General features: G+C 40.4%; 1 protein-coding gene across 1 annotated transcript in view; it reads left to right on the top strand.

Annotated features, from left to right (window-relative positions):
- The window catches only part of LOC126379030 (1-phosphatidylinositol 4,5-bisphosphate phosphodiesterase epsilon-1-like), a 119746-nt gene that overhangs the window by 39932 nt on the left and 52821 nt on the right, over window positions 1-26993 (top strand). Inside the window, exons 5-16 of the mRNA XM_050027618.1 lie at window positions 3021-3194; window positions 11268-11369; window positions 14678-14795; window positions 15094-15281; window positions 16194-16392; window positions 17278-17410; window positions 18629-18758; window positions 21193-21396; window positions 22889-23042; window positions 23415-23528; window positions 24727-24839; window positions 26206-26313. Of these exons, the coding sequence (XP_049883575.1) occupies window positions 3021-3194; window positions 11268-11369; window positions 14678-14795; window positions 15094-15281; window positions 16194-16392; window positions 17278-17410; window positions 18629-18758; window positions 21193-21396; window positions 22889-23042; window positions 23415-23528; window positions 24727-24839; window positions 26206-26313 (1737 nt within the window). The remainder of the gene's footprint in view (window positions 1-3020; window positions 3195-11267; window positions 11370-14677; window positions 14796-15093; window positions 15282-16193; window positions 16393-17277; window positions 17411-18628; window positions 18759-21192; window positions 21397-22888; window positions 23043-23414; window positions 23529-24726; window positions 24840-26205; window positions 26314-26993) is intronic.

Below are 26993 nucleotides of genomic sequence, written 5' to 3'. Positions count from 1 at the left end.
AATCAGCGCTTATCGCTATCGACCCACTAGGGTCGATTAATTCTTTCAAATATTTTTCCTCTCAGACGACGCCCTGAGCCGAGGTTCGCGCCCAACTGGGCACCCTCAGGCCTGTTGTCTTAAACGTTGTAACGGGTGAGAGCCTTCAACGCTCCCCATTAGTCCGGCCAAGTAGTTAATGTCATCTGCGACAAATCTACAATAAGTCACGTCAAGAAAAAAAGGACTTTCTAACCGTTTTATTCTATTCCGTGGCACCGCATGTAAGTATCAAAATGTAGTTACAGCACTTTTAGTGTTGCAGATGTTACTTGTATCGCGAAATATTGGTATTTGACTTTGAACATAGTATTAGAAATACTATTTCTGTAGCAGAGTGCAAACTCAGCACCTACTGGCCTCTCCTTTTTACCGCTTTTTTTTAATTTGTAGTCATTTTAAGTGTGTTGTATGTGTAGATAAGTATACATAATTTATTAAGGGAGCTTATATTTGGAGCTTACTCCACCACGCTGCTTCAACATTCCCATTTAACGTGCCCTTCGAAGCACAGAATCAATATTCAATATTCTTTATCTGCATACTATGATGGTGTACAAGTTTGTAAGTGATTATGAGTTTCACATCATAGACCCTTTCGGGCACAACAAAATAGAAGTTTAAAAGAGAGAAGGAAGCTTTTCAAATAGTAACATCAGTATCATTAAGGTATTCACTAGTGCTGTAGTAACATTTATTAATTAGAAGTTCTTTAATGAAGATATTGTCACTTTTTTCTTCTTACTTTTCTTTTTCTTTACTTTTTTTTGTGTATGTTATAAAAAATTATAATATTATTCCAGCAATATAGTTCAATGTATAGAAACTCGGCTAACTATCGATTGGCAGGGCACGGTAACAAATAGCCCGCACGTGTTTCGGACTGTTATTAGGGTGTTTGTACACACTAGGGGGAAAACGCGGCGTTTATTTGCGCTTCAAATACAAATATACTTTATTGCACACAACATTACCAGGCCTTCAGCGCTCCCCATTTGTCTGGCCAAGTAGTTAATGCCATCTGCGGCAAATCTACAATAAGTCACGGCAAAAAGGTCATTATGGCTTATTTTATTGTGACTAAAATTGTCGTGTGTGATAAATATGCCGGTCGATTACCCGTCCCTTTTCTTTTCGTGCGGATAATAGAATGACAAGTATAACCTAAAATAAAGTAAAATGGTGTTAACAGGAATTAGCACCAATAATATAATCATACAATATACAGGTTGTAAGAATCTGCATGCACGAGGAGCTCGGTGGCGCAGCGGTAAACGCGCTCGGTCTGCGATTGTTGAAGTTAAGCAACTTTCGCAAAGGCCGGTCATAGGATGGGTGACCACAAAAAAGAAAAGTTTTCATCTCGAGCTCCTCCGTGCTTCGGAAGGCACGTTAAGCCGTTGGTCCCGGCTGCATTAGCAGTCGTTAATAACCACCAATACGCACTGGGCCCGCGTGGTGGTTTAAGGCCCGATCTCCCTATCCATCCATAGGGAAGGCCCGTGCCCCAGCAGTGGGGACGTTAATGGGCTGGTGATGATGATGAGAATCTGCATTAGTTTTAGGCGGATGAGACGTTCATCCTCCTGAGGGCTCCAGTTGGGCGCGAACCTGTTAGGTTATGTCTGTCGCCAAAAAGAAAAAGGAACTTCACTTAAGCACAGACTTAGAAATGGTTCGCGTTAAACGCTAAGTTTTCGAAGCCAGTGTAAAGCACTAAACATACGAATCATGAGAAGTTTACCGCCGTCTCTGAAATATATGGCCGACCCAGTGAGGAGGTACGAATCGTAATAGCCTGATTTAACAATTTCCAATAAGTTACATATAACATATAAACAGCATTTACACTTCCCACTGCTGGGCACAGGCCTCTACCGGAGGGGGTATGGAGCATACTCCACCACGCTGCTTCATTGCGGGTTGGTGCAGGTGTTTTTACGGCTAATAGCCGGGACCAATGGCTTAACGTGCCCTCCGAAGCGCGGAATCATCTTACTTTTTAGGAAAATCAGGTGATCCAAGCCTGAAAAATCCATACTAAACAAAGGACAGTCTCACAAAGTGATTTCGACAATGTCCCCATCGGGAATCGAACCCGGACCTCCAGATCGTGAGTCTAACGCTCTAACCACTAGACTACCGAGGCTGTCGAACCCTATGATGTATTACATGATATAAATATCACGGATTTCCGAACAGAATTATCACAGTTTGCGATTGGGCGTAGTGGTTACTTGGAAGAAATTTTTTCGGAGCAATCAGGCCTCCTTTTTTACCTTTGATGGGTTTGCTCTTGGCCCCAGACTTTCCCGAAGGCATTGACGAGGCCTAAGATGGAGCTCGCCCAGAAGGTGCCTGTTCACTTTGGCCTTGAAAGCACCCGGGTTATATGCATTCGGAAATACAGAAGACGGCAGAGAATTCCACTCCCTAACCACCTATTTTTATGTACTTAGTTATATTCATTTTTGTATGTTGCGTTTGTTTGCAATAATACTTATAGGGTGTCAGTCACATCGTAACGAATACTGAGGGGGATCATTCAGCTCATTATTCTGAGTTAATATCAAATTAAATTAACAATTCTAAGTTTTGCGATGAAAAACAAATCACTTGATATTAACTCAGAATAATGAGCTAAATCATCCCCCTCAGTATTCGTTACGATGTCACTTACACACAGTACATGTACGTACAGGTAGCCTTACAAGTACGTATGTGTGTTAGTGACACTGTAACGAATACTGAGGGGAATGATTCAGCTCGTGATTCTGAGTTGATATCAAGTGGAATTCTCTGTCACAAAATTCGTGAATTTTTGTAGTTTTGTTTTTGCGACAGAAAAATCCACTTCATATCGACTCAGAATTAGTTTCGTTACGAAGTCAATAAAACCCTGTGTTATTTAAGATATTTTGTACTACTCTAAAGTACCTGAATAATTTTACCTCATTTCATATCCTTTTCCATCTTTCCAGGTCACAGAAGCTGAAAGCGTTTTGGTTCAGCATATCTGACGAGCCCCTCCCAGCGCTGGACTTCCTCTCAGCAGCCCTGCTGTCGGCGGAGTACGAGCGTGCCCTGGCCAGGGCTCTGGCCATGCCGGAGTGCCGGCTCATACCCTTCTTTGGGGCCTTCCTCAGGGAGCTCAGGTAATCCTTGTCTTGAAGGACGTGGTCCTTAACTCGGGAATAGTGAATGAATGAATGAACAAATGTTTATTTCGGATTTGACACATATACTTTGGCACATATACAAAAACTAATTTAAGACTTGCATTTTATAACTTTACAATATGTGTACTGTTGGTATACCAGTCTAAATAAATAAATAAATTGTACTGTGGTAAATTTACAAGAACGTTATGTCAAAAAAACCGTTAAAAATAGATTCAAATCTGCCTGTATAATTCAGGAGTATGGTAGCCAGCTCACTTCCGAGTTAAACGAGTTTCAGGTGTACAAGTCCCAGGAGAATTCACTTAATCAACATAGTTAATTTGATCCAGAGAACATGCGGGATCAAAAAAATACGTACCGAGAGACACACAGACTGTGATCCGTAACGGGGTAGGCAGTCGTACAAATAGTCACTTATTACGAAGTTCTAAAATATCGAATCGCACATACCCGGTCAAATAGTTTACCGTGTGAGAGCCTTCAGCGCTCCCCATTTGTCCGGCCAAGTAGCTAATGCCATCTGCGGCGAATCTACAATAAGTCAAGTCAAAAAAAGGTCAAATAGTCACTGTGGTCCTGTGGCCCTGTGGTACACAGACTTGCTTCTCAAACGGGGAGCGCCGGTTCGAAGCCCGCTCCCGGAGTTGCACCAAGGAGTTATTTATAGTTATTTATTTTTGTAGTTACGTTAAAAAAACATATAGGATTATTTGCAAAAAATAGCGATCGGCACATTGTTAATACCAGGAATAAAAATAAACTTGCTTTACAAGTCAGTCGATTACATAAGATTACTAAATCTTTTAAGGGGCAATGTATACGTTTTTACAATAAGATTCCCATTGACTGACGTTCAGAATTTGCCTTTCAACTGTTTTATAATAATAATAATTCAAATTCTTTATTCAGGCAACCAGGCCCATACAATTCTTTACATTTAATAAATTATAATTAAATAAATAAATTGCCTTAAAATTAACATACAATGGTTAGTAATTTCCTATTTTTTAAGACAGTAGTTAAACAAAAACTTTACAAAAAAGGTTATTATAAAGTTAGTGATTATTTAGAAGATATGAATGCACGGGATTAACTGTCTGAGAACTGATATTAGGCAGCTAAATTACTCAATTGTATACCAATATTTTATATTTTTTTTTTTTTTTTTTTTAAAGAACGTCTAGGGTCCCGTTGCCGAGGTTTTTCTTGCAGCTTCTATTCCTCGGCTATACAGGTTGTGAGAAGCTGCAGTAGTTTTAGGCGGATGAGACGTTCGTTATGTAAAAATTGACGATTCAAAATGTAACTATGTTACCTACTGAATAAAGATATTTTTGAATTTGAATTTGAGTTTATAGACGGCGATTATAGAATGGGTTACTATGGGTCTCGTGAGGAGGCTCGGTGTCGCTCAGCGGGCAATGGAGAGAGCCATGCTCGGTATTTCCCTGCTCGATCGAATCACAAATGAGGAGATCCGCAGGAGAACTAAAGTCACGGACATAGCTCGGAGAATTGCCAAGCTGAAGTGGCAGTGGGCAGGACACATAGGGAGGAGAACCGATGGCCGCTGGGGCGGAAAGGTTCTCGAATGGCGACCACGTGTCGGACGACGCTCAGTGTGTAAGCCCGCTACAAGGTGGACCGACGATCTGGTGAAGGTCGCGGGAAGCCGCTGGATGCGGGCAGCGCAAGACCGATCGTCGCGTCGTGGAGATCCTTGGGGGAGGCCTATGCCCAGCAGTGGGCGTCGTACGGCTGATGATGATGATGATGATTATGGAATGCAATCCCGATCTCACGAGATCTCGTCAAATCTTTCATAATATGACGAAATCCCATTCGAGATTGACGGGTTTGGGATCGAGGGTCGAATCTCCTTGAGTTATATAAGTACTTTTTGTTTTGATTATGCTGATTTCCAAAGAAAACATTATTATTAAGTTAGTAATATTGAAGAATAAATTATATTTTTGTTTTCTTTCAGAAAATATTTTGTTTTAATCAACCTCACTATCACAAAACAGTTTTCATCGTTTTCAGACATTTTTACTTTTATTTTTTTTTCTGAACTAGACGAGATCCCGAAAATTCGAGATCCCGCGGGATTGGAAATATCAATCCCGCAAAATCCCGAAATTTTCGATCTCGAGTCGGCAATACGGCTCACCACCTCTGACAACCCCATTGGGATATAGTTGAGATATAGTAGTAGTACTTATCGCAAAATGTTTTTTTTTGTTCAATGTTTTTATGGTCACTTTTTTTTTGACGTGACTTATTGTAGATTTGCCGCAGATGGCATTAATTACTTGGCCGGACAAATGGGGAGCGCTGAAAGCTCTCACCGTACCTCCGAAAATGCATTTCTTGGAATGAATATGGGTGTTTACGATGTTTTCCAAAGCTAATAATAAATCGAATTTAATTCATAGCATGATGTTAAGCTGTTGTGAATGAAAGCATACTTAAATTAAATAGTGTGGTCCCCAAAGCGATTCGAATCCAGGTCTTCCGGATCATGAACCCAACGCTCGACCACTGTACAACGGAGGCCATGTTTCCTTATGACAGAGATATATGAGCCATATATAAAGCCCAGACGATGTAGGACGACGGATCATTATATGGGACTAAGATTAACGATATGCGGGTAGTCAGATAATTTGTAGGTCATTGGCCCCGATTCCTGCAGACACCTCCTAATTTTACTTTAAGTTATACCTGTCATTTTCTTACCCGCCGAAAAGGAAAGGGACGGATGATTGACAGCTCTTAGTTTTAGGAAGAATGAGTAAATGAATGAACCCGGGCGAATCAAAAAGGTATCTCGCTGGTATGCAAACCGTTTGACGTGTGCTGTCAACATAATTCTGTCGGGTTATTGGCCAATGTAATATTATTAGACGGTTGTTATAGATTTCTGTTTAAAATTGACATGTGTTCCATAAATTTTATGCTTGTCGATTACCCGTCCCTTTCCTTTTCGGCGGATAAGAAAATGACAGATATAACTTTACAAGAATTAGCACCATTGTAGATCTAAATTGAGATCTACATAATCAGGTTTTATACTTACATTAGTAAGTAGAACTGGGGACTTAAAATTTAATAAGTAAAAAATATAGGAAAATACTTAAAATAATATATGTATTATATAAATTTTCTTATAATAACTCAGAATCATCTGATTTCGAAATATCGTCTGATTGTTGAAATTTTGTCATCATCATCAATTTAAGAGCCACGCTCTTGTCTGTGTAGCATTAATGCTACTTTTTATGGACAAATAGGGCAGTGGTTTCCCTCTTGCCTTCCGCCCCGCAGTACTCTCTCTGACGCAAGTGGGATGGCGCCCAGAGTAGTCTATTATAAAGCCGTACTAGGAGTCCTGTCCTCCGCCTCTGAATAGTACTGACAGTTACTGCTGCCCTGCTGCTTGCCTGAAATTTAGTACTGTGCAATAAAGTATATTTGATTTGAATCATGAGCTGAATTATCCCCCTCAGTATTCGGTACGGGGTTACTGACACCCTTTATTAATACCACTCGCGACTCTCTCAACCGAGTTGGTACGATACTTTTTTTAATTGAATCGAACACGCTATGTTTACCGTTAAATCCGATTGAATACTTTTCAATCTGATGGAAACTTTTTCAATCGTAACTTAACGAGGAAAATTTGTTGATTCGAACCATGCTTATAGATCGATTTACTTACCTAGTTACGGTTCAGGTATTTACATCGCTTTTTACATCCGTATCCCGAGAATCCTCCACCAACCCGCAGTGGAGCAGCGTGGTGGAGTATGCTCCATACCCCCTCCGATTAATCGAGATGAGGCCTGTGCCCAGCAGTGGGACATATGTAGGTTGTTTAGGAGTTTATGAGTATCCGGAGAATAATGAGTTATACTATCTACGTATAAGTAGAACGGCAACTCTCCGCTCCCCACCAGCGGCTGAGCTAAGTTTACCTCACCCCCTATGGAACTTAGTTTAGACTTAAATCGTGAAACCAGCGCACGGACTGTTGTTTTTATTTTTTATCAGTTTATTTTACATGTTCGGATATTGAAATTGGACGCTATGTAAATGATGACCCTTTCTATAACACCCACGCACAACGGGCTAATTTCCAACTAGTCAAATCAGTTACTTTTTACTAAACGTCAAAACACGAAATTACTACTTATGGAATTTCTATGAGAAAGCACACTGTGACGTCATAGAAAAACGTGGTAAAATGTCGTACTTATTATTCCGTTTTTTTTTATTAAAATTCATAAATAAGTTAAATAGAATAAAGATAAGGTTTTTCGTTAGTTTTAGATCTGTCTATATTTAGTAATCATGTATTTAGATTAAGGATATAATGAAAAAAAAAAATATCCCTAGTACACGACCCAATTACATCTTCCACCCGTTATTATTCTGATCAAAATAAAGAGAAGCAATATAGCTAGCAGCATAATTCTATTCATAATGTGATCCAGATATCAAGCAACAATTATTTTTATATACTTTCCTTTACGGCGGATAAGACAATGACAGATATAAATTAAAATAAAATTTAGCACCATTGCCTTTTTTTTTTTTTTTGGTTTTCCCCGAAGGGTAAGGCAAAGGGAACTATGCCCATACAGCCATGTCTTACGTATTTTTTTTCTTGATGATTGATGAAATGATGAAAGATGATGATGAAACCTAAGCCCCCACGTTCGGAGTAGACTCCTACTCCGAACCCCAGACGAATTAACTCAAAAGTCCGCATAAACTTTTGAGTTATGAAGCGGCTTCCAGGCACGAAGCGAAAATAGGCAGATACACTTTGTTTATTGAATACTCCGATATAATAACACTCGCGAATGTCTTCCGACTAACTTAATGCGATCATTAACCACAAAACACCACTTCGTATTAATTATTTAGATTATTCAATGAAGAAAGCAACTGTCCCGTTCCCGTTTCCCGCCAAAAAGCCGCACCATTGCCTTACAAAGTAAATTAAAAACATTGGTCGTGGGTAATTTATTTTTTAATCTCTCAATCCTATGACAAGGTGCCATTGCTAGCCCTTTTTTTATAAAGGTTATGGCCTGGAATCAAGTCCTTTGGGCCAAGTCTTCATTTCATGTCTTTTAAATTATTTTAGTTTGTTCGTAGCACAAGCACAGCACAAATATGTTTATAAATTTACAATAGTATCTCGTACCACTATATAAATACATTGCTAGCCCTTTGATGACGTAAGTGTGACCATTAAATTGGTATCTCCAACATTCCAAGGACGTAAATTTTATTATTGAAAATTAAATGAATTACTGCTATGCTTCTATGCTGTTCTGGGAGCATATAAAAAACATAGAACACGTTCAGCTGCTTCTCTTCCCGGGCATGTCGTAAAAACCGACAGAGGGATTGTGTCCTCTAACATGATGGACTAATGTTATGGGCGATAGGCTGATCCCTTATCACCATAAGGTTCATCATATCCATCTTTGGACTTCGTATCAACAGTGGCTGCAAGTTGTCTTTGATTACTTGTGGCTCTGCCCACCCCATTAGGGATTACGGGCGTGAGTTTATGTATGTATGTATGTAAATGAATTACTGACTAATGTATTTAATAACTATTACTGGTCACATATATAAAAATAGTACAAAATTGCCTTACTTTTTTATTTATTAGGCACATCAACAGTACAAACACACAACAATTAATATTATTATAACTTTCTTAAGGCTAGTACTAGTGATTGCACCAATTACAGACGTGCACAACTTATGTAATTAACATGTACTTATCTAGAATTTGTTTTATGTAGTTAAAGAAGAAAAAAATAACGGAATAACAAAAGGTATTAAAAGTTACAGCCAGGCAACACTACAACGAAAAAAAAAGAATAGGCACAAGAAAAAATACTTTTTTGGAAAAAAAGGAACCAGTAAAAAAGGAGCCTTAAGTAAATTAAAAAACATTGGTCGTGGGTAATTTATTTTTTACGAAGTGGCAACACAGAGTCGGATGACGTCAGCTGGGCTAACCATGAAACGTTAGCTGTCACTTTTGAGCATACCTGGTTTTCTTATACCATGGCTCAGTCAGTTGCGATCGGAACGCGGAACGCGACGGACGTTGAGTCGTCGTTTGTGGGGACTCGCGTACTGTGAAATGGGAAAGGACCCCGAGCAAGTACCTACCTTTCACCACGTCCCTTGATTCGGTCCATTGTGGTCACCATACAAGGTGGAGTTTCGCCTACAGATGCAGATTATAAAAATAAAGAGAAATTGTGAGTACTTTGAAAAAATCATTGTGAAATTGTGTCTCTGCATTTTATCGATCAATCAATCAATAATACTTTATTGCACAACGACATATGCGCATGACATAAATATACGGATAAAAATAAACACAATAGGCGGCCTTATTGCTAAACAGCAATTTCTGCCAGGCAACCTTAAGGATTTATCTTTCGTATCTTTTGTATAATCACGCCAGTATCTTCTATCGTGTGGGTTGTGAGGTGAAAAAAAAATATTAAGCAAGAAACCTAGAAGCCGAATTGTAATAAAAAAAACATTTTCTTTTTGCTACTTCATTTATTTACTTATTTTAAATTAAGAAAAACGCAACAATTAATTACGTTCGATATTTCATCACGTTCTTCTACACCTACCTACATTTTTATACTTAAAAATTCAATGGAAAATACCAAAATTCTATCGTGTGGGTTGTGAAATGGATTACGTAGCTCATCAACCGTGGTGTCAGGGTTTATTGAGCCGCCAAAGGCCCCTTTGGTGACTTCCTAACTGTTCACTAATGAACTTACCTACGATGAAAAAAAACTATTTTTTATTATCTTTACGCCCTAATGTTATCAGACTTGCTATCAATGCTACAAAAAGTTACGTCCAAAGAGTTCTTCTTCTATCGTGTGTCAGGGTTACTATTGAGCCGCCAAAGGCCCCTGACATGGCTCGTGTAACGACTACGTAGTTACATTCAGTAAGCAGTAACCGGGACCAACGGCTTAACGTGCCTTCCGAAGCACAGATCGTCTTTCGAAGAATCAGGTGATCAGCCTGTAACTGTAATTCTTAACCAAACTAGAGAAAGGGATTACAAGGGTGAATATCAAAATGTCAAGTTTGGTGGTGAACTTTCATATTATTTTTTCGTGAAAAATTGGGTTCTAGCTACGAGGAACAACTTACCTCGTCTGAGAACTGATATTAGGCAGCTAAATTACTCAATTGTATACTTACCAATATTTTGTTTATTTTTATTTTTTTAAAGAACGTCTAGGGCCATGTGCCGAGGTTTTTCTTGCAGCTTCTTTTCCCCGGCTATACAGGTTGTGAGAAGCTGCTTTAGTTTTAGGCGGATGAGACGTTCGTTATGTAAAAATTGACGATTCAGAGTGTAACTATGTTACCTACTGAATAAAGATATTTTTGAATTTGAATAAAATTTGACTAGGTACATGACAAATGACGGCCTTATTGCTTCAAGCGATTTCTTCCAGACAACCATAAAAATTAAATAAGCATGTTTATACATGCACAATAAGTTATGTGAGCGTTATGTATGTATGAATGTATTTTTTTGTTTTAGTTTTCCCCGAAGGGTAAGGCAAAGGGAACTATGCCCATACAGCCATGTCTGACGTATTTTTTTCTTGATGATTAATGAAATGATGAAAGGTGATGATGATGAAACCTAAGCCCCCACCCTCGGAGTAGACTCCTACTCCGAACCCCAAACGAATTAACTCAAAAGTCCGCATAAACTTTTGAGTTATGAAGCGGCTTCCCGGCACGAAGCGAAAATAGGCAGATACACTTTGTTCATTGAATACTCCAATATAATAACACTCGCGAATGTCTTCCGACTAACTTAATGCGATGATTAACCACAAAACACCACTTCGTATTAATTATTTAGATTACTCAATGAAGAAAGCAACTGTCCCGTTCCCGTTTCCCGCCGAAAAGCCTGTATGAATGTATAATTGACTATTGTTTTTTTTTTTTCAGAGAAATTCTGGCGGCAGCACCCTCTCTGACGAGCAGTCACTCCGTGGCGGCGACACCCACCCACCGGAGGGACTTTAAGAGGGACTCGGTCAAAGAGGACAGGTGAGCACCTAATTATTTTTAACCCCCGACGCAAAAACGACAGGGTGTTATAAGTTTGACGTGTCTGTGTAAATGTGTATGTGTCTGTCTGTGGCATCATAGCTCTCAAACAGATGGTCCGATTTTAATGCGGTTTTTTTTGTTTGAAAGGTATATTATGGTGGCCATACACCATCCTTCCTATCGTCCAATCGGCATGACGCGATCGATTGGATCAAATCGAATTGACCGTATGTGGGCGTGGATTGGCATGTCCAATCTATTTGACGGCACAATCCACGCCCACATACGGTCAATTCGATTTGATCCAATCGATCGCGTCATGCCGATTGGACGATAGGAAGGATGGTGTATGGCCACCATTAGTCGAGAGTATTTTTGACTATGTTTGGTGGAAATCGGTTCAGGTCTTCAAGGTCATCAGGTCGTTTGTTAGGTGTGATAGGAATGTTAGACGCTCAGTTTGCTTGCAAGCATATGTGGGATCTGACATTTGAAACAATAATGTCTTCTGGAATCACTGAGGTCTGCTGTTAGCGTACTTTTTTTTCTAGTCGGGGTTTTTTTTAAATTTTTGATTAAAGATTCATGTATTTTACACGTGGGTTTTTTGTCTTGCAACTGGAAGTGAAATGAGGGTAAATGTATCCAAATTTTTTTAACATGTAGTGATGAAATAAATGCTCAGTAACCTACTTTATATAATAATTAACCTTATCCTTATACCTTTCTCTTTCATACTTACAATACAAGGAATAAAAATAAAATTGTTGTTCAAAATTCTAGATTTAGTAAATTAAATTCATCCTTTTTGGGGTTTTGTATACGTTTTTACAATAAAATACCATAATATTTTAAATTTGTCAGAAAATAAATTTAAAGCTCACGTGAAGCTTACTTTATGTAAAAAAGCTTATTATAAGATTAATGATTACCTAAATGATAAAAATGTCTGGTATTGAATGTGGTCCTCTAGTTATTAAATAACTTGTAATGTGTACCATTGGTTTTTAAAAGATGTGTTGCTGTTGCAGTTTCTTGTCATTTCTTCTCCTCACCCATAACACCTTGCGAAATGACGTACTAAATTCAAAAATGTTATATTGACCTTCAACAAGTTTATCCATGTTAATAACGTTGAATAAATGATTCTGATTTCTCATTACTAAGCTAATACGTAATAAAGAATGACCTCTGTGGTCCAGTGGTTGAGCATTGAGCTCACGATCCGGAGGTCCTAGGTTCGATTCCCGGTAGGGACATATCACAAAAAATACTTTGTGGTCCCTAGTTTGGTTAGGACATCACAGGCTGATCACTTGATCTTCTTCTTCTTATCGTGTGGGTTGTGAGGTGGAGTACCAATCTCATCATCCCTGGTATCAGGGTTATGATTGAGCCGCTAAAGGCCCCTGACATGGATCATGTAACGACTACTTACTTACATCAGTAAGTAGTAACCGGGACCAACGGCTTACCGTGCCTTCTGAAGCACGGATCATCTTACTTTCAGACAATCACAGTACAGTTTATTCTTCGTTTAACCATCTGATTTCATGGATAACAGACATGCATCTTTCATCTTTGTTTTTACGTATAATGGTGATCCTTTTTATTATATCTTCCACCAATTATTATTCTGATCAAAATAAGGAGAAGCAATATAGGCAGCAACATAATTCAATACATAACGTGATCCGAATATCAAGCAACATTTTTTTTATATAATATATGCTTCTGCCCTTACATTGTATTTTGGAATAATTATGTACCCGAGAAGGAGCTCGGTGGCGCAGCGGTAAACGCGCTCGGTCTGCGATTGTTGAAGTTAAGCAACTTTCGCAAAGGCCGGTCATAGGATGGGTGACCAAAAGTTTTCATCTCGAGCTCCTCCGTGCTTCGGAAGGCACGTTAAGCCGTTGGTCCCGGCTGCATTAGCAGTCGTTAATAACCATCAATCCGCACTGGGCCCGCGTGATGGTTTAAGGCCCGATCTCCCTATCCATCCGTAGGGAAGGCCCGTGCCCCAGCAGTGGGGACGTTAATGGGCTGATGATGATGTACCCGAGTAATGAGAAAATAGGTAATTATCACGTTTAAACTGGACAATGCCATCTATATTGTTTTTAGCGAACGTAGCCTAGAAAGTTCCTGATAAGATGATGTGTACGGTCACGAGCATTAAATATGTATACACTTTGAAACCATGTCACATTAACTTTTTTGACAAATTAAACCGTGAGTCTGATTAAATGTCAAATATGATAGTGCGACAGAGTTCTAAAGTGGGTACATGTTATTGCTCGTGACTGCACTGGATGCAGCACTATTATCCTATCTACTTCTAAAAGCGTGAATGAGGGAATCGGGCTAAAACGCCACTCAGTCGGCTTTAATAACCAAAGCGAGTTAATTAGCTGTCCTCTTTTCGAGAATTTCCTTTCAAACCTGCCCCGCGAGTCCTACGGTTGGGTTTATTTTTTGCCGCAAATTTTAATATTCAATATTCAATATTCAATATTCAATATTCAATATTCAATATTCAATATTCAATATTCAATATTCAATATTCAATATTCAATATTCAATATTCAATATTCAATATTCAATATTCAATATTCAATATTCAATATTCAATATTCAATATTCAATATTCAATATATTTCTTTACCCTTGTTTATTTATAACGAATTATAATTTTGTACATTTTCCCTTTTTCAAACAACCGACCGTCATTTCCCTGTCATTCCGCAATCCTCTCGCTCACTCCTTCGCTCTCTTTCACACACCTTTACGTTACGTTTCATTCGGCCTACCATTCCTACACTCGGCCATCCTGCTCTCAGTCGGTCCTCACATTCTGTTTTTTTTTTTTGACGTGACTTTTTGTAGATTTGCCGCAAATGGCATTAGCTACTAGGCCGGACAAATGGGTACTAGTCGCTACTCACTCACCCGGTACAACGTTTAAGACAACAGGCCTGAGGGTGCCCAGTTGGGCGCGAACCTCTGCTCAGGGCGTCGTCTGAGAGGGAAAATATTTGAAAGAATTAATCGACCTTAGTGGGTCGATAGCGATAAGCGCTGGTTGAGGAAGTCGTCGACCACGCCGGCGGGGTCTGTATCGGGGTCCTGAAGTGTTTGTTATCGCGAGCTGATTGCCTGCCTCTATGGCTAGAGTAATTGGGTCGTCGGGATCGTATATTACGTTCTTCGGACGCCGATATCACGTTCTGATATTACATTTACTTACAGTTAATAACAACCTCTACAGGATACAGGCCTGATGATATGTTTTGTTGTTCCAGAGGTTCTCAAAAACGGGACTCAAGAAGAGAGAGTGGCAAGCGAGTGGACCAAAGCACATCCACCAGCAGTCCGCTAAGGGACAGCAAACGGGAAAGAATTGAACCTAGCAGACAAGTGGTGAGTACAAGTCTTTTTTTATTAACGATATAAGTACATACATAAACTCACGCCTATTTCCCACTGGGTAAGCAGAGACTATGGAATTCCATTTGCTTCGATCCTGACACACTTCTCTTGCTTCCTCCACATTCATCAATCGGTTCATACACGCACACCGGTTCAGAGTAGACCTTTTCTTTGGTCAATGTACGTCTTTGTAGGTCTTCCTCTGCCAGCCCTACCAAGGTCAAACTCAAGGTCATATCTTCTAATACAGTTTTTATACCATCTTCAATCAGCAACATCTTTTTTCTAGTACATAGCATCGTTTGACGAAGAAAGCGGCGAACAGACCCCTGGTTGGAGGCGAGTCGGCCCCGAGGGTCTGGTCAATCTGGAGAAGGTGTACCGCACTCAGGCCGTGATGGACCACATCGCCAGCTTCCACCAGCACCACTACGCGCTGGCAAGGACACAACCACCACCATTCCACCACTATCTCCGGTGAGTACTGACCAACTAATTGAGACAACTTTATTTCATATAAGTAATAAGGAACGACCTTCGATTTTTCCTTCTATGACGTTTTTATAAACGAATTGTGTCGTATGTTCGTTTCGTGGGGAATGGCGATTACTACACCGACAAGAGCGGAGCTCCGACCTCCGTGGTCCAGTGGTTGAGCGTTAAACTGACGATCCAGAGGTTTTTGACAGAACTGACTTATTTGGGTACCAATCGACAAAAGGGTCCGGATTATAAAATCGTAAGTAAAAACATCGATGATCGTAACATCGAACACTTTGCATCGAAAGGTCACTACAGCGAACGTGCTTAGGAAACTTGATGAGGAAACTTTCGATGTAGAATGCTTTATATGAGGCATACCTTCGTTACTAAGCACCTTCGCTGTAGCGACCATTCTTTCAAATATTTTTCCTTTCTTTCAAATATTTTTCCTCTCAGACGACGCCCTGAGCCGAGGTTCGCGCCCAACTGGGCACACTCAGGCCTGTTGTCTTAAACGTTTATTTATTTATTTATTTGTTTGTATACAATAAAACAGACACAAGAAACATACAAAGAAAACAGATAGTACAGGCAAGCTTATCTACAAAGAGATTTCTTCCAGCTGACCTACGTGACAAGAGAGACTTTCAATGTATAATATTATATAGATAGACATACATACGTTGTACCGGGTGAGAGCCTTCAGCGCTCCCCATTTGTCCGGCCAAGTAGTTAATGCCATCTGCGGCAAATCTACAATAAGTCACGTCAAAAAAATTCGATGCAAAGTGTTCAATGTTACGACCATCGATGTTTTTACTTACGATTTTATAATCCGGACCCGCTCATGACTACAGTCACTCCCTTAACTCCCCTCCAAAAAGTACATTCCAAAACTTTATCCAGAACAGCAATGGCGGCTTGTGACGAGCCAGTCTTCGCTCCGCCGTCGCAGAAGCCGTCGGATTCCTTCGAGAACGAAGCCCTGTACGAGCTGGAGGGGGGAGGCTACTGCCCCGTGCAGCCTCCCCCTCATGATCACGGGGTCACCATGTTCCCGTTGGCGCCGCAGAACGGGGAGAGAATGGACCGACATGTGCTGCAGGTAAGATGTTACTGCTGTCATAGGATAAGGAATAATACTACTTATAGATTGAGGAGCTCGGTGGCGCAGCGGTAAACGCGCTCGGTCTGCGATTGTTGAAGTTAAGCAACTTTCGCAAAGGCCGGTCATAGGATGGGTGACCACAAATAAAAAGTTTTCATCTTGAGCTCCTCCGTGCTTCGGAAGGCACGTTAAGCCGTTGGTCCCGGCTGCATTGGCAGTCGTTAATAACCATCAATCCGCACTGAGCCCGCGTGGTGGTTTAAGGCCCGATCTCCCTATCCATCCATAGGGAAGGCCCGTGCCCCAGCAGTGGGGACGTTAATGGGCTGATGATGATGATGACATTGGGACATTGCAGGCTGATCACCTGTTTGTCCGAAAGTAAGATAATCCGTGCTTCGGAATGTACGTTAACCCATTTTCAATCAATCGGTTATGTCAGGGGCCTTTGGCGGCTCAATATTACAACCTTGACACCAGGGTTGATAAGGTTAGTAGTTCACCTCATAACTCACACAATAGAAGATGCTTTCCTTCACCGCACGTTGTTTCAGTTTTTTTTTATGTAACTACTTGTATACCTACCTACTTATTTATTAAGTCAACCATATTTGGAAACGAGGATGTGCTGCCGCCAAAGGATGTTTTCGTGGTACCGAACAGAGCATAGTACCCCGCTAGCCACAAGTTGGTATTGTGACTAGGGATCGACGATCCAACAGTGTCATGTTAGAAGTTGTATATATGCGTCGCGGTATGCAAACTTCGATAGCGCGTTTCAGGCCTGCATTATTGAATGGTGGCGCCATCTGTTGCATTTGGGCAGAACTAGATGGTCAACTAGTTGGGTCCGCCATGCATGTATCTTTTTTCTATCCCCAGATTATGCATCACGGCACGGCGTGTGTGGTCGGCGAGGCGGAGTGGGGCGGCGCGCTCGCGCAGCTCAGGCTGGAGCGCGCATGCGCGCTGCTCACGTGGTGTCGGACCGCGCATCGACCTAGTACGCAGCATGGTGAGTATGATGTCTGAAGTACCCATCTATTCATCTAAGCATAGAATTGTGGCGAGGTAAATCGTGGACCGGCGATTGGTTTGATGAAATAAAAACACAAATATGCTGATGAAGCTGATCTGCGTGTAATAAACGTTTTTGGCACTTGAGATTACAATATTGCTTGTACGATATATCACGATATAATTACGCAAATAAAATTGGCGTAAGAGTCGACTAGTTGGTACGGACATTGAACAAAGAAGAAGGAATGACAGGAGAGCAAAGACAATACGTCTACATAAAAAGTCATGTTATTAATCTATGGTCTTATAAGGGTGATGCATACACGGTCAATACACGGTCAATTTCTAACAAGAATAAAGGATAAAACTACCTAAAGAACGGTAACTCCGCCCGCACCAATTCGTATAAGAGCACCGACCTCACCCCCTCTGGGAAAACCCTTGAGGCTCGAGCAAGGTTGCCAAAAAAGGTTGCCTGGAACCTGTAACAACAGGATTAATAATATATAGTAAGCGGACCCTGTGACAACAGGATAACGCTTAGGGAGATGATGATATAATTATAAAAAAAAATGTCAATGCTGTAAAACAATGTAGCTTAAATGACTAAAATATGTAATAGATAGAAGTATAATGAATAATGAGTAAGTATAATGAATGCTTAGATACAGATGGAATGTTTGACAGAGATTTCTTTTTGTACCTATTAATTTAATTCTTGGGCCTAATGGGATAAGTTGTACTTATAGTTTGTACCCGCAATCTTTCAATTATTATTTTTTACATTTTACCTCACCTTATGGTTGCCTGGAAGAAATCGCTTTAAGCGATAAGGCCGCCATTTGCCATGTACTTAATTAAGAGACTTTTTGTAATTATTTATTTTTAGTTTGGTGCAATAAAGTGTATTTGTATTGTATTGTATTGATAACTTAATATAATTTACAGACTAATTCACCGCAATTTGCAACGGAGTATAATATTATGTTACATCGGTGGAAACTGTTTTGGCTTAATGTGTTTAATTGTAAGTTTATATCTAAGTATCTATTGTGTAAGCTGTTTGTTTCCTTAATAAAGAAATAAATAAAATAAATAAATAAATATCCCTAAGGATATAACAAATTTATTACGGCTACTGACAACAAAGTATTTGTAGACGAAATCGACTTTCTGTTAGCGGCATTAAAGTTACTTTCCTTTCTCTTCTCAGGAGAAACACCGTCGGAAGGCGTGCAACAACCAGAAGTGAGTCTCTCCTACAACCCTGAGGAGGTGATACCCCTGAAATACTCCGGGAACCTGGCGCATGAGAACGAGGCCGGTGTGGTGGGGGAAGAAGGGTGAGTGTTATTATTTTCAACTATTACCTTTGGTCTTGGTTTCATACAAGACCATTAACCCGGCCCCAGGGGGGACAGACTCATCTTCTCTACCCTCCACTGGGGCAATTCCTGTTCGGCGCTTCCTTGCCGCGGGGGTGGGCGCCTCTTACTTCAGTAGGCCGGAGTGAGATGGTGGCTGAGTTCGGATAGGGACCCAGACCTACGGGGATACGGGTTGCCCAGGGATACGGGTGAAGACCTCAACGGTTGCAGAGGCGAAGATGGGAGCCATCGGTATGGCAATGCAGGACGGAAGGGGCAAGTCACAGGGACTATAACCTGGAACCTGACAGAGGGCAGCAGTAACTGTCAGTACTATTCAGAGGCGGAGGACAGGAGTCGTAGTATAGCTTTGTAATAGACTATTCTGGGCGCAACTCCACTTGCGTCAGACAGGCAAGGCAAGAGGGAAACCCTATTTTTCCCTAAAAAGTAGCATGGAAAATGCTGCACTGACAAGAGAGTGACTCTTAAATTGATGATGATGATGACGTATACGACAAAGTATTACGTCAATATTGAAGCAAATTGAATTCCATAGTCTACTTACACCGGTAGGAAATTGGCGTGAATTTATGTATTTATCTACGGGCCTAGCACCGTAAGCACGCGACACTTTCTCGCCGCGACAGAGATCATCTGTCTCTTTCTGTGCAGTACTGTGAGAGAGTGACGGGTGACATATGTCGAGGCGAGAAAGAGTCGCGCGCTTACGGTGCTAAGCCCGCTGGTTCTGTAAATTGGTCACCGTATTTCAATAAAGATATCATTTTACAATAGCTGCAATGCGCGGTAAGAATTACATCTGTCAAAGTACGTAAGCTAGTGTAGTGACGTTCATTAGCATAATATGTATCAAGCGATATTAGGTCGATCGATTCTTTTCTATCTAACAGTATATATGTCACCGTAAAATTGTAAATAACGTTAGATTATAATCTATCTATCGCGAGATTGTGAACTGTCGAATAATTATGAATCGTATCAAATTGCTTACAATTTAACGTATTATTTTTCGGTAGATTATAATTTATCGAAGTGAAACCGTCAAATAGTGATACGAAACGCACCTCGCTATACCATAGAGTTACAAAACTATTAGAGTGAGCATAATGTTAATTTGGGATCCTCTTAAAATGCATAAATGTTTTAATCTAACGTTATTTACAATTTTACGGTGACATATATAAACCAGCTATAGTACAGAGCTCTCTAACAGAAACCAAAGCTATTGGGTATTCGGAATGAAACACTATTCTTCTTCTACCCTGGTGTCAGGGTTATTACTGAGCCGCCAAAGCCCCTGACATGGCTCATGTAACGATTACTCTTACATCAGTAACTAGTAACCCGTGCTTTCCGAAGCACGGATCATTTTACTTTCGGACAATCGGGTGATCAGCCTGTAATGTCCTAACCAAACTAGGGATCACAAAGCACAAAAAACTTTTCATAACCGTAACGGAAAGCGGTGTCAAAGTTTCGGATAGTTGAATAGTTTCCTATGTCAATGATATTTTATGAAATTCCGATTACTTACTAAATAAAGACGGATTGAAAACTGACGGAAAACATTTTCTTTTTTCTATTTTACTTATTTATGAATTTTTGTCACGTTTTCCAATGATGTCAGTGTGCTTTTTCATACAAATCCCATAGTAATTTCGTGTTTTGACGTTTGGTAAAAAGTAACTTATTTGACTGTGACTTACGCGACTGACAGGGTCGCCATGTAAGGATGGACGATCGGGAGAGCAAAAGAAACAAGTGTTCGCGACTACATCTGATTTATTACTACTCCAAAATGGGTACACAGTCTTCATACATAATCAGTACATAATCTACTCCACGCTATAGTTGGAAACTAGTCTACTTATTTCGGATAGGTCCGCAATCTAAAATTATTACACTCAAAAAAGCGCTCACATTGTGACGATAGAGAAGGAATCTCTTAGAGTGGTATTAATAAACTAATCTCAGCTTCGAGACTGCCCTCAAGATCATGTCAATGTGACAGTTCTCATATAAAAAACAGAAAATTGAGCATAATCTTAAGGGCAGTCTCGGCTGAGTTTAGTTTATTAATACCACCCTTAAAGAGAAATGTAATAATCGACCTTACTCTGGTATCTGGTAGAACAAAAATATTTGAAAGAATTAATCAACCCTAGTGGGTCGATAGCGATAAGCGCTGAATGAGGGAAATCGTCGACCACGCCGGCGGGGTCGGTATCGGGGTCCTGAAGTGTTCGGTGTCGCGAGCTGATTGGCTGCCTCTATGGCTAGAGTAATCGGGTCGTCGGGATCGTATATTACGTCCTTCGTATAGAACCACCAAAGACCCCTTTAGATGCTTAACCCTAACGTCTTTTCTTCTTCTTCTTTTCTTCAGCTTCATCGACCTGCAATGCGTGAAGGACATGCGCGTCGGAGGGAAACTTCTAGAGTCCCGCGATATGTTAGATCTAGTCGCGTGCGCAAGAAGGCACGGACTAGAGATGTCCAGTCAGCATCCTCACATCATAAGTTTGGTCTACGGGCGGACGCTCAGCGACAACAGACATCTGCATATCATGCTGCCCGCCTGCTCTTACAGGTACAACACGAAATAAATAGAATAGAATAGTAATAGTTTATTATAAAAGGACGCCACACACGCAAAAAAGACAACAACATCATATCAAATTTCCACTGAAATAGACAAAATACATCTCTTTAAAATGTCGTTAAAAAAATACTTAACTGAATAAGCATTGTATACGCTGCATGAGTTTTTTAACGAATCTATGAAATACTGATAATTGTAAATGTACCTCTTCTTTCTTTCTGTGTGATGTACCTCATCTTTTATTTTTATTTTATTTTTTTAACATAATCTTTACTATTTTTTCTTTAAATTTTAAGCTGTTATAGTGCCTTTACAGGGTTCCTGTTTGTACTATCTTTTATTTTTAAGACCTCTGTAAAACATCAGGAATGCAATAAATATCTTATCTTATCAATTAAGTACAAAAAAGCAAGACGGATATTTGTCGAAATGATCATAAGGTGGTGGTGGACGTCCTGAGATAAAAGGGCCTCACTCAGCACAAGTCGCGGCGTGAACCACGACGCTGATTATGTGGACCCTGTTGGGTGACGCACGAACATCGTGTTCCATAAACATATATTCATTATAATATAAGTATACCAAATTATTTTAATAGAATTAAAGTGTAAGTACATAAACAAATATTATCGCAAAGATGTACGACTATATTCTTCTCTTAAATATAATATATCTATGAGGGTACTCGGTCCAGAACCTTCTTCTTCTTATCGTGTATGAGGTGGAATACCAGGCTCATCAACCCTGGTGTCAGGGTTATGATTGAGCCGCCAAAGGCCCTTGCGATCCCTACTCACATTATCAACTTGTGGCTAGCGGGGTACTACGCTCTGTTCGGTACTCCGAACACATCCTTTCGCAGCACACCTCCCCCAAATATTTATTTTATTTATTTATTTATGGATCACTTACAGCTATGCACATTATAACATTTAGTTAGAACATAATTAAACAAAGTAAAACAGTACTTATGTGTAAGCCTATTACAAGTAAACACAACATTCACCATAAAAAGAAAACAACATCTATTCTGTTGAGACTAACTTCTCAACAGCTAAAATCTCACTATTAATAACACTAATATATCATATTATTGCACTAGTTGGTACAAAAAACAAATAAACTATACTAATTTAACAAATTTTTGATGGAGATAGTGTCTTGTCAGTTTGCTCTTCAGAGCTCGCTGTGAATCAGAAAATATAACTACTTACTTGAAGAGATTTCGCGTTCAAATCGTAATAGGATGCACATGCTCTGGATAAGGGTTGATGTAATCCTAAGTTAGTTCTACATCGTGGTAATGTGAACGTTTTTGTAACGGGATGTCGGGGATATCTACAGGGGACAGTTATGTTGATAGCGTTAACAAGTTGAACAGTACATTTTAATTTATTATTTAAAATAAATATTAAATATGTAGTCCTGAATCCTGAGTTTTTTATGTAGGTATTTAAATTAGGATGATTTTTCTTCCCAGGGTCTGGGCGGTTGGTCTCCACGCCGTCATCAGGGCGCTGATGAGCCAAGCCAAGCTGGCTGACAGGAGTCTGGCGTGGCTTAAGAACAAATACACAGCCTTATATTACGAGGACGGTTGCTGCTGTGAACCGCTCGTCTCCGATGCTATACGGGTAAGAGAGGAAGTCGATCTTTTCTGAAGCAGCCTCTATCATCTAGTGGTTAGAGCATTGGATTTCCGATAATGATGCCATCGAAAACCACTTTATCTTCTTCTATCGTGTGGGTTGTGAGGTGGATTACCAACCTCGTCAACCCTGGTGTCAGGGTTACTATTGAGCCGCCAAATACCCCTGACATGGCTCATGTAACGACTACTCATTTACATCAGTAAGTAGTGACCGGGACCAACGGCTTAACGTGCCTTCCGAAGCACGGATCATCTTACTTTTTGGACAATCAGGTGATCAGCCTGACCAACCACTTTATGAGACTGCCCTTTTGGCTAGGAGTATTAGGATTTCATAATTTTCTTCACGCCATAGGTGTTCGGGGGTAGAGAGTCGACGTGTGGCAGTTCGTCACACTCTACTCCAGTGAAAGGAGCCTTCACCGATTCTCACTCTGACTCTATTCGGAGCACAGGGATCAAGTTCAAGGTGAGAAGATCACATTGTTTTAAGTTTACGCGGTTATTATAATAATTAAAGCACATAATAACGGGTTCTTACCGCGTTTAAATGGGGATATGAGACTCCCGATATTTCGACACTGTTGCAAGTGCCATGATCACGGGACGACTGATGGGATTGTAGTGATCATGGCACTTGCAACAGTGTCGAAATATCGGGAGTCTCATATCCCCATTTAAACGCGGTAAGAACCCGTTATTATGTGCTTTAATTATGAGAAGATCACAGTTAATCTACGTATTAATATACAGAGTGTAAGTGACATCGTACCGACCACTGAGGGAGATTATCCAGACCATGATTCTGAGTTGATATCAAGTGGAATTTCCTGTCGGTAGTTTCATGACAATTATAATGGGTTTTTTTTTTATTATTTTCAGTTCCATACTTTTGCGACGGAAAATAATAATTCTGCTTGATATTAACTCAGAATCATAAACTAAACTAATAAAAACAACGGTCCGCGCGCAGCCTTCACGATTCAAGTCTAAACTATGTTCGAGGGGGTGAGGTAATCCTAGCTCAGCCGCTGGTGGGGAGCGGAGAGTTGCCGTTCTATACGTAGTATTATACCTTATTCCATGGTTTAGGTAAATCTTTTTCTTCTATCGTGTGAGTTGTGAGGTGGAGTACCAACCTCATGAACCCTGGTGTCTGGGATACTATTGAGCCGCCAAAGAGGCCCCTGACATGGCTCATGTAACGTCTACTTACTTACACCAGTAAGTAGTAACCTGGACCAACAGCTTAACGCGCCTTCCGAAGCACGGATCATCTTACTTTCGGACAATCAGGTGATCAGCCTGTAATGACCTGACGAAACTAGGATATTTCCCCACCTATTGTCCGAAAAAGTAAGATGATTCCGTGCTTCGGAGGGCACGTTAAGCCGTTGGTCCCGGCTATTCGACGTAAAAACACGCAGTGGAGCAGCGTGGTGGAGTATGCTCCATACCCCCTCCGGTAGATTGAGGGGAGGCCTGTGCCCAGCAGTGGGACGTATATAGGCAGTTTATGTTATGTCCCCACCGGGATTCGAAACCGGGACCTCCGGATCGTGAGCCCAACGCTCAACCATTGGACCACGGCGGTCGTTAAGAGTCCAGTTAAATAATGCTACAGAATAACCGACTTATAATAATAACTAAGAAATTATAAATTACAGAAAAATAAATCGACGTCAGAGTTGAAGACCAGCTCTCCGAAGAGCTACGGGTCGACCCACACATCTGGTGCCAGGAGCGAGGATGAGGTCATCCAGGGATCACCACGGCACAGGTAACCATGGCAACAGACTATAAAGAAGAACTTTCCATTCTACGTTCTCCAAAAACAATATAGATAGCGTTGTACAGATTTAAAGTACTTAATAATTATCTATTTTCTCATTGCCCGGGTACATAATTATTCAAAAATTTAATATCGTCACTGGAAAGGCAAAATTACTTAAGCGCCAAAATATCATAAAATAGCAGTCCATGTTATAACGGCCTCCGTGGTCCAGTGGTTGAGCGTTGGACTCACGATCCGGAGGTCCTGGGTTCGATTCCCAGTGGGGACATATCACAAAAATTACTTTGTGGTCCCTAGTTTGGTTAGGACATTACAGGCTGATCACCTGATTGTCCGAAAGTAAGACGATCCGTGCTTCGGAAGGCACGTTAAGCCGTTGGTCCCGGTTACTACTTACCGTGTAAGTACGTAGTCATTATAAATGAGTCATGTCAGGGGCCTTTGGCGGCTCAATAGTAACCCTGACACCAGGGTTGATGAGGTTAGTAATTCGCCTCAAAACCCACACGATAGAAGATGTTATAATAATGTTATTGCGTTGTAATCTTACGTTGACTTCATAAAAATTGGATAAATGGGTAAGAAGTTATGATAAAAAGCACTGCTTTTTCTTGAAATGGCAATTTGGCGCTTACGTAATTTTGCCTTTTCAGGGACGATTATAATGGCAGACGCATACGTAGGGAAAGCAATCCCGATCCGATCTCGCGAGATCTTGTCAAATTTTTCAATAAAAAGCATAATATGACGAGGTCCCATTCGAGATTGACGGGATTGGACGAATGTCCTTGAGTTGTACTTTTTTTAAGCTAATTTCCAAAAAAAACTTAAGTAATTATTTTGTTAGTAATATTGAAGAATGCCGCAGTAGGCGTCGTACGGCTGATGATGATTGAAGAATAAAAAAACTAACTTTACTATCTATCACAAACAAGCAGTTTTCATCGTTTTCAGCCATCCTAACTTTACATTTTTTTTATGATCTAGACGAATTCGCGAAAGTTCAGGATCTCGCCGGATTGATATTTCCAATCCCGCGGGATCTCGAATTTGCGACCTGAAGTCGGGGTTGCATTCCCTATATGGGTGAAAAGGGGTGAATATCAACAATTGCTGATGTTTTTCAATTTTTGTGGCGAACAAGTAGTATGTATATATAATAAATATGTCTAATTAAATCACATAATAACGGGTTCTTACCGATATGATGGGATATGGGATATGAGACTCCCGAGAGTCTCCCGAGAGTCTCATATCCCCATTTAAACGCGGCAGGAACCCGTTATTATGTGCTTTAATTATGATAATAACCGCGTAAACTTAATGAATAAATATGTCTGTCTGTCCACAGTTCATACTCAGCAGCGATGAGCCACCATCAACCGTGCGCTCCGAGACACAGCAGCCTCACTGCAGCTGCTACCAGCATCATGGCTGGATCGCCTAACAGGCAGAGCAGGTAAAATATATAATTATTAATTATTACCTTTTCTTTACCCTAAGTGGCAAATAAAAACAGCATTATGTATTTATTACACCTTTTCGAAAGTAAGATGATCCGTGCTTCGAAAGGCACGTGACAGACAAATTGTCAAATTTCAGTCAAATATCAGAGTCGAAATTCAGAGTCGAAATTCAGAGTCGAAATTCAGAGTCGAAATTCAGAGTCGAAATTCAGAGTCGAAATTCAGAGTCGAAATTCAGAGTCGAAATTCAGAGTCGAAATTCAGAGTCGAAATTCAGAGTCGAAATTCAGAGTCGAAATTCAGAGTCGAAATTCAGAGTCGAAATTCAGAGTCGAAATTCAGAGTCGAAATTCAGAGTCGAAATTCAGAGTCGAAATTCAGAGTCGAAATTCAGAGTCGAAATTCAGAGTCGAAATTCAGAGTCGAAATTCAGAGTCGAAATTCAGAGTCGAAATTCAGAGTCGAAATTCAGAGTCGAAATTCAGAGTCGAAATTCAGTTCTATTCTGAGCCATATTTCTGAGTCAAGTTTAGGAGTCAAGTTTAGGAGTCAAGTTTAGGAGTCAAGTTTTCGAGGCAAAGTTTTCGAGGCAAAGTTTTCGAGGCAAGTTTTCGAGGCAAGTTTTCGAGGCAAGTTTTCGAGGCAAGTTTTCGAGGCAAGTTTTCGAGGCAAG

The sequence above is a fragment of the Pectinophora gossypiella genome, chromosome 27 (genome assembly GCF_024362695.1).
Source record: "Pectinophora gossypiella chromosome 27, ilPecGoss1.1, whole genome shotgun sequence".
Taxonomy (NCBI): domain Eukaryota; kingdom Metazoa; phylum Arthropoda; class Insecta; order Lepidoptera; family Gelechiidae; genus Pectinophora; species Pectinophora gossypiella.
This window is presented reverse-complemented; position numbering and strand designations above follow the sequence as displayed.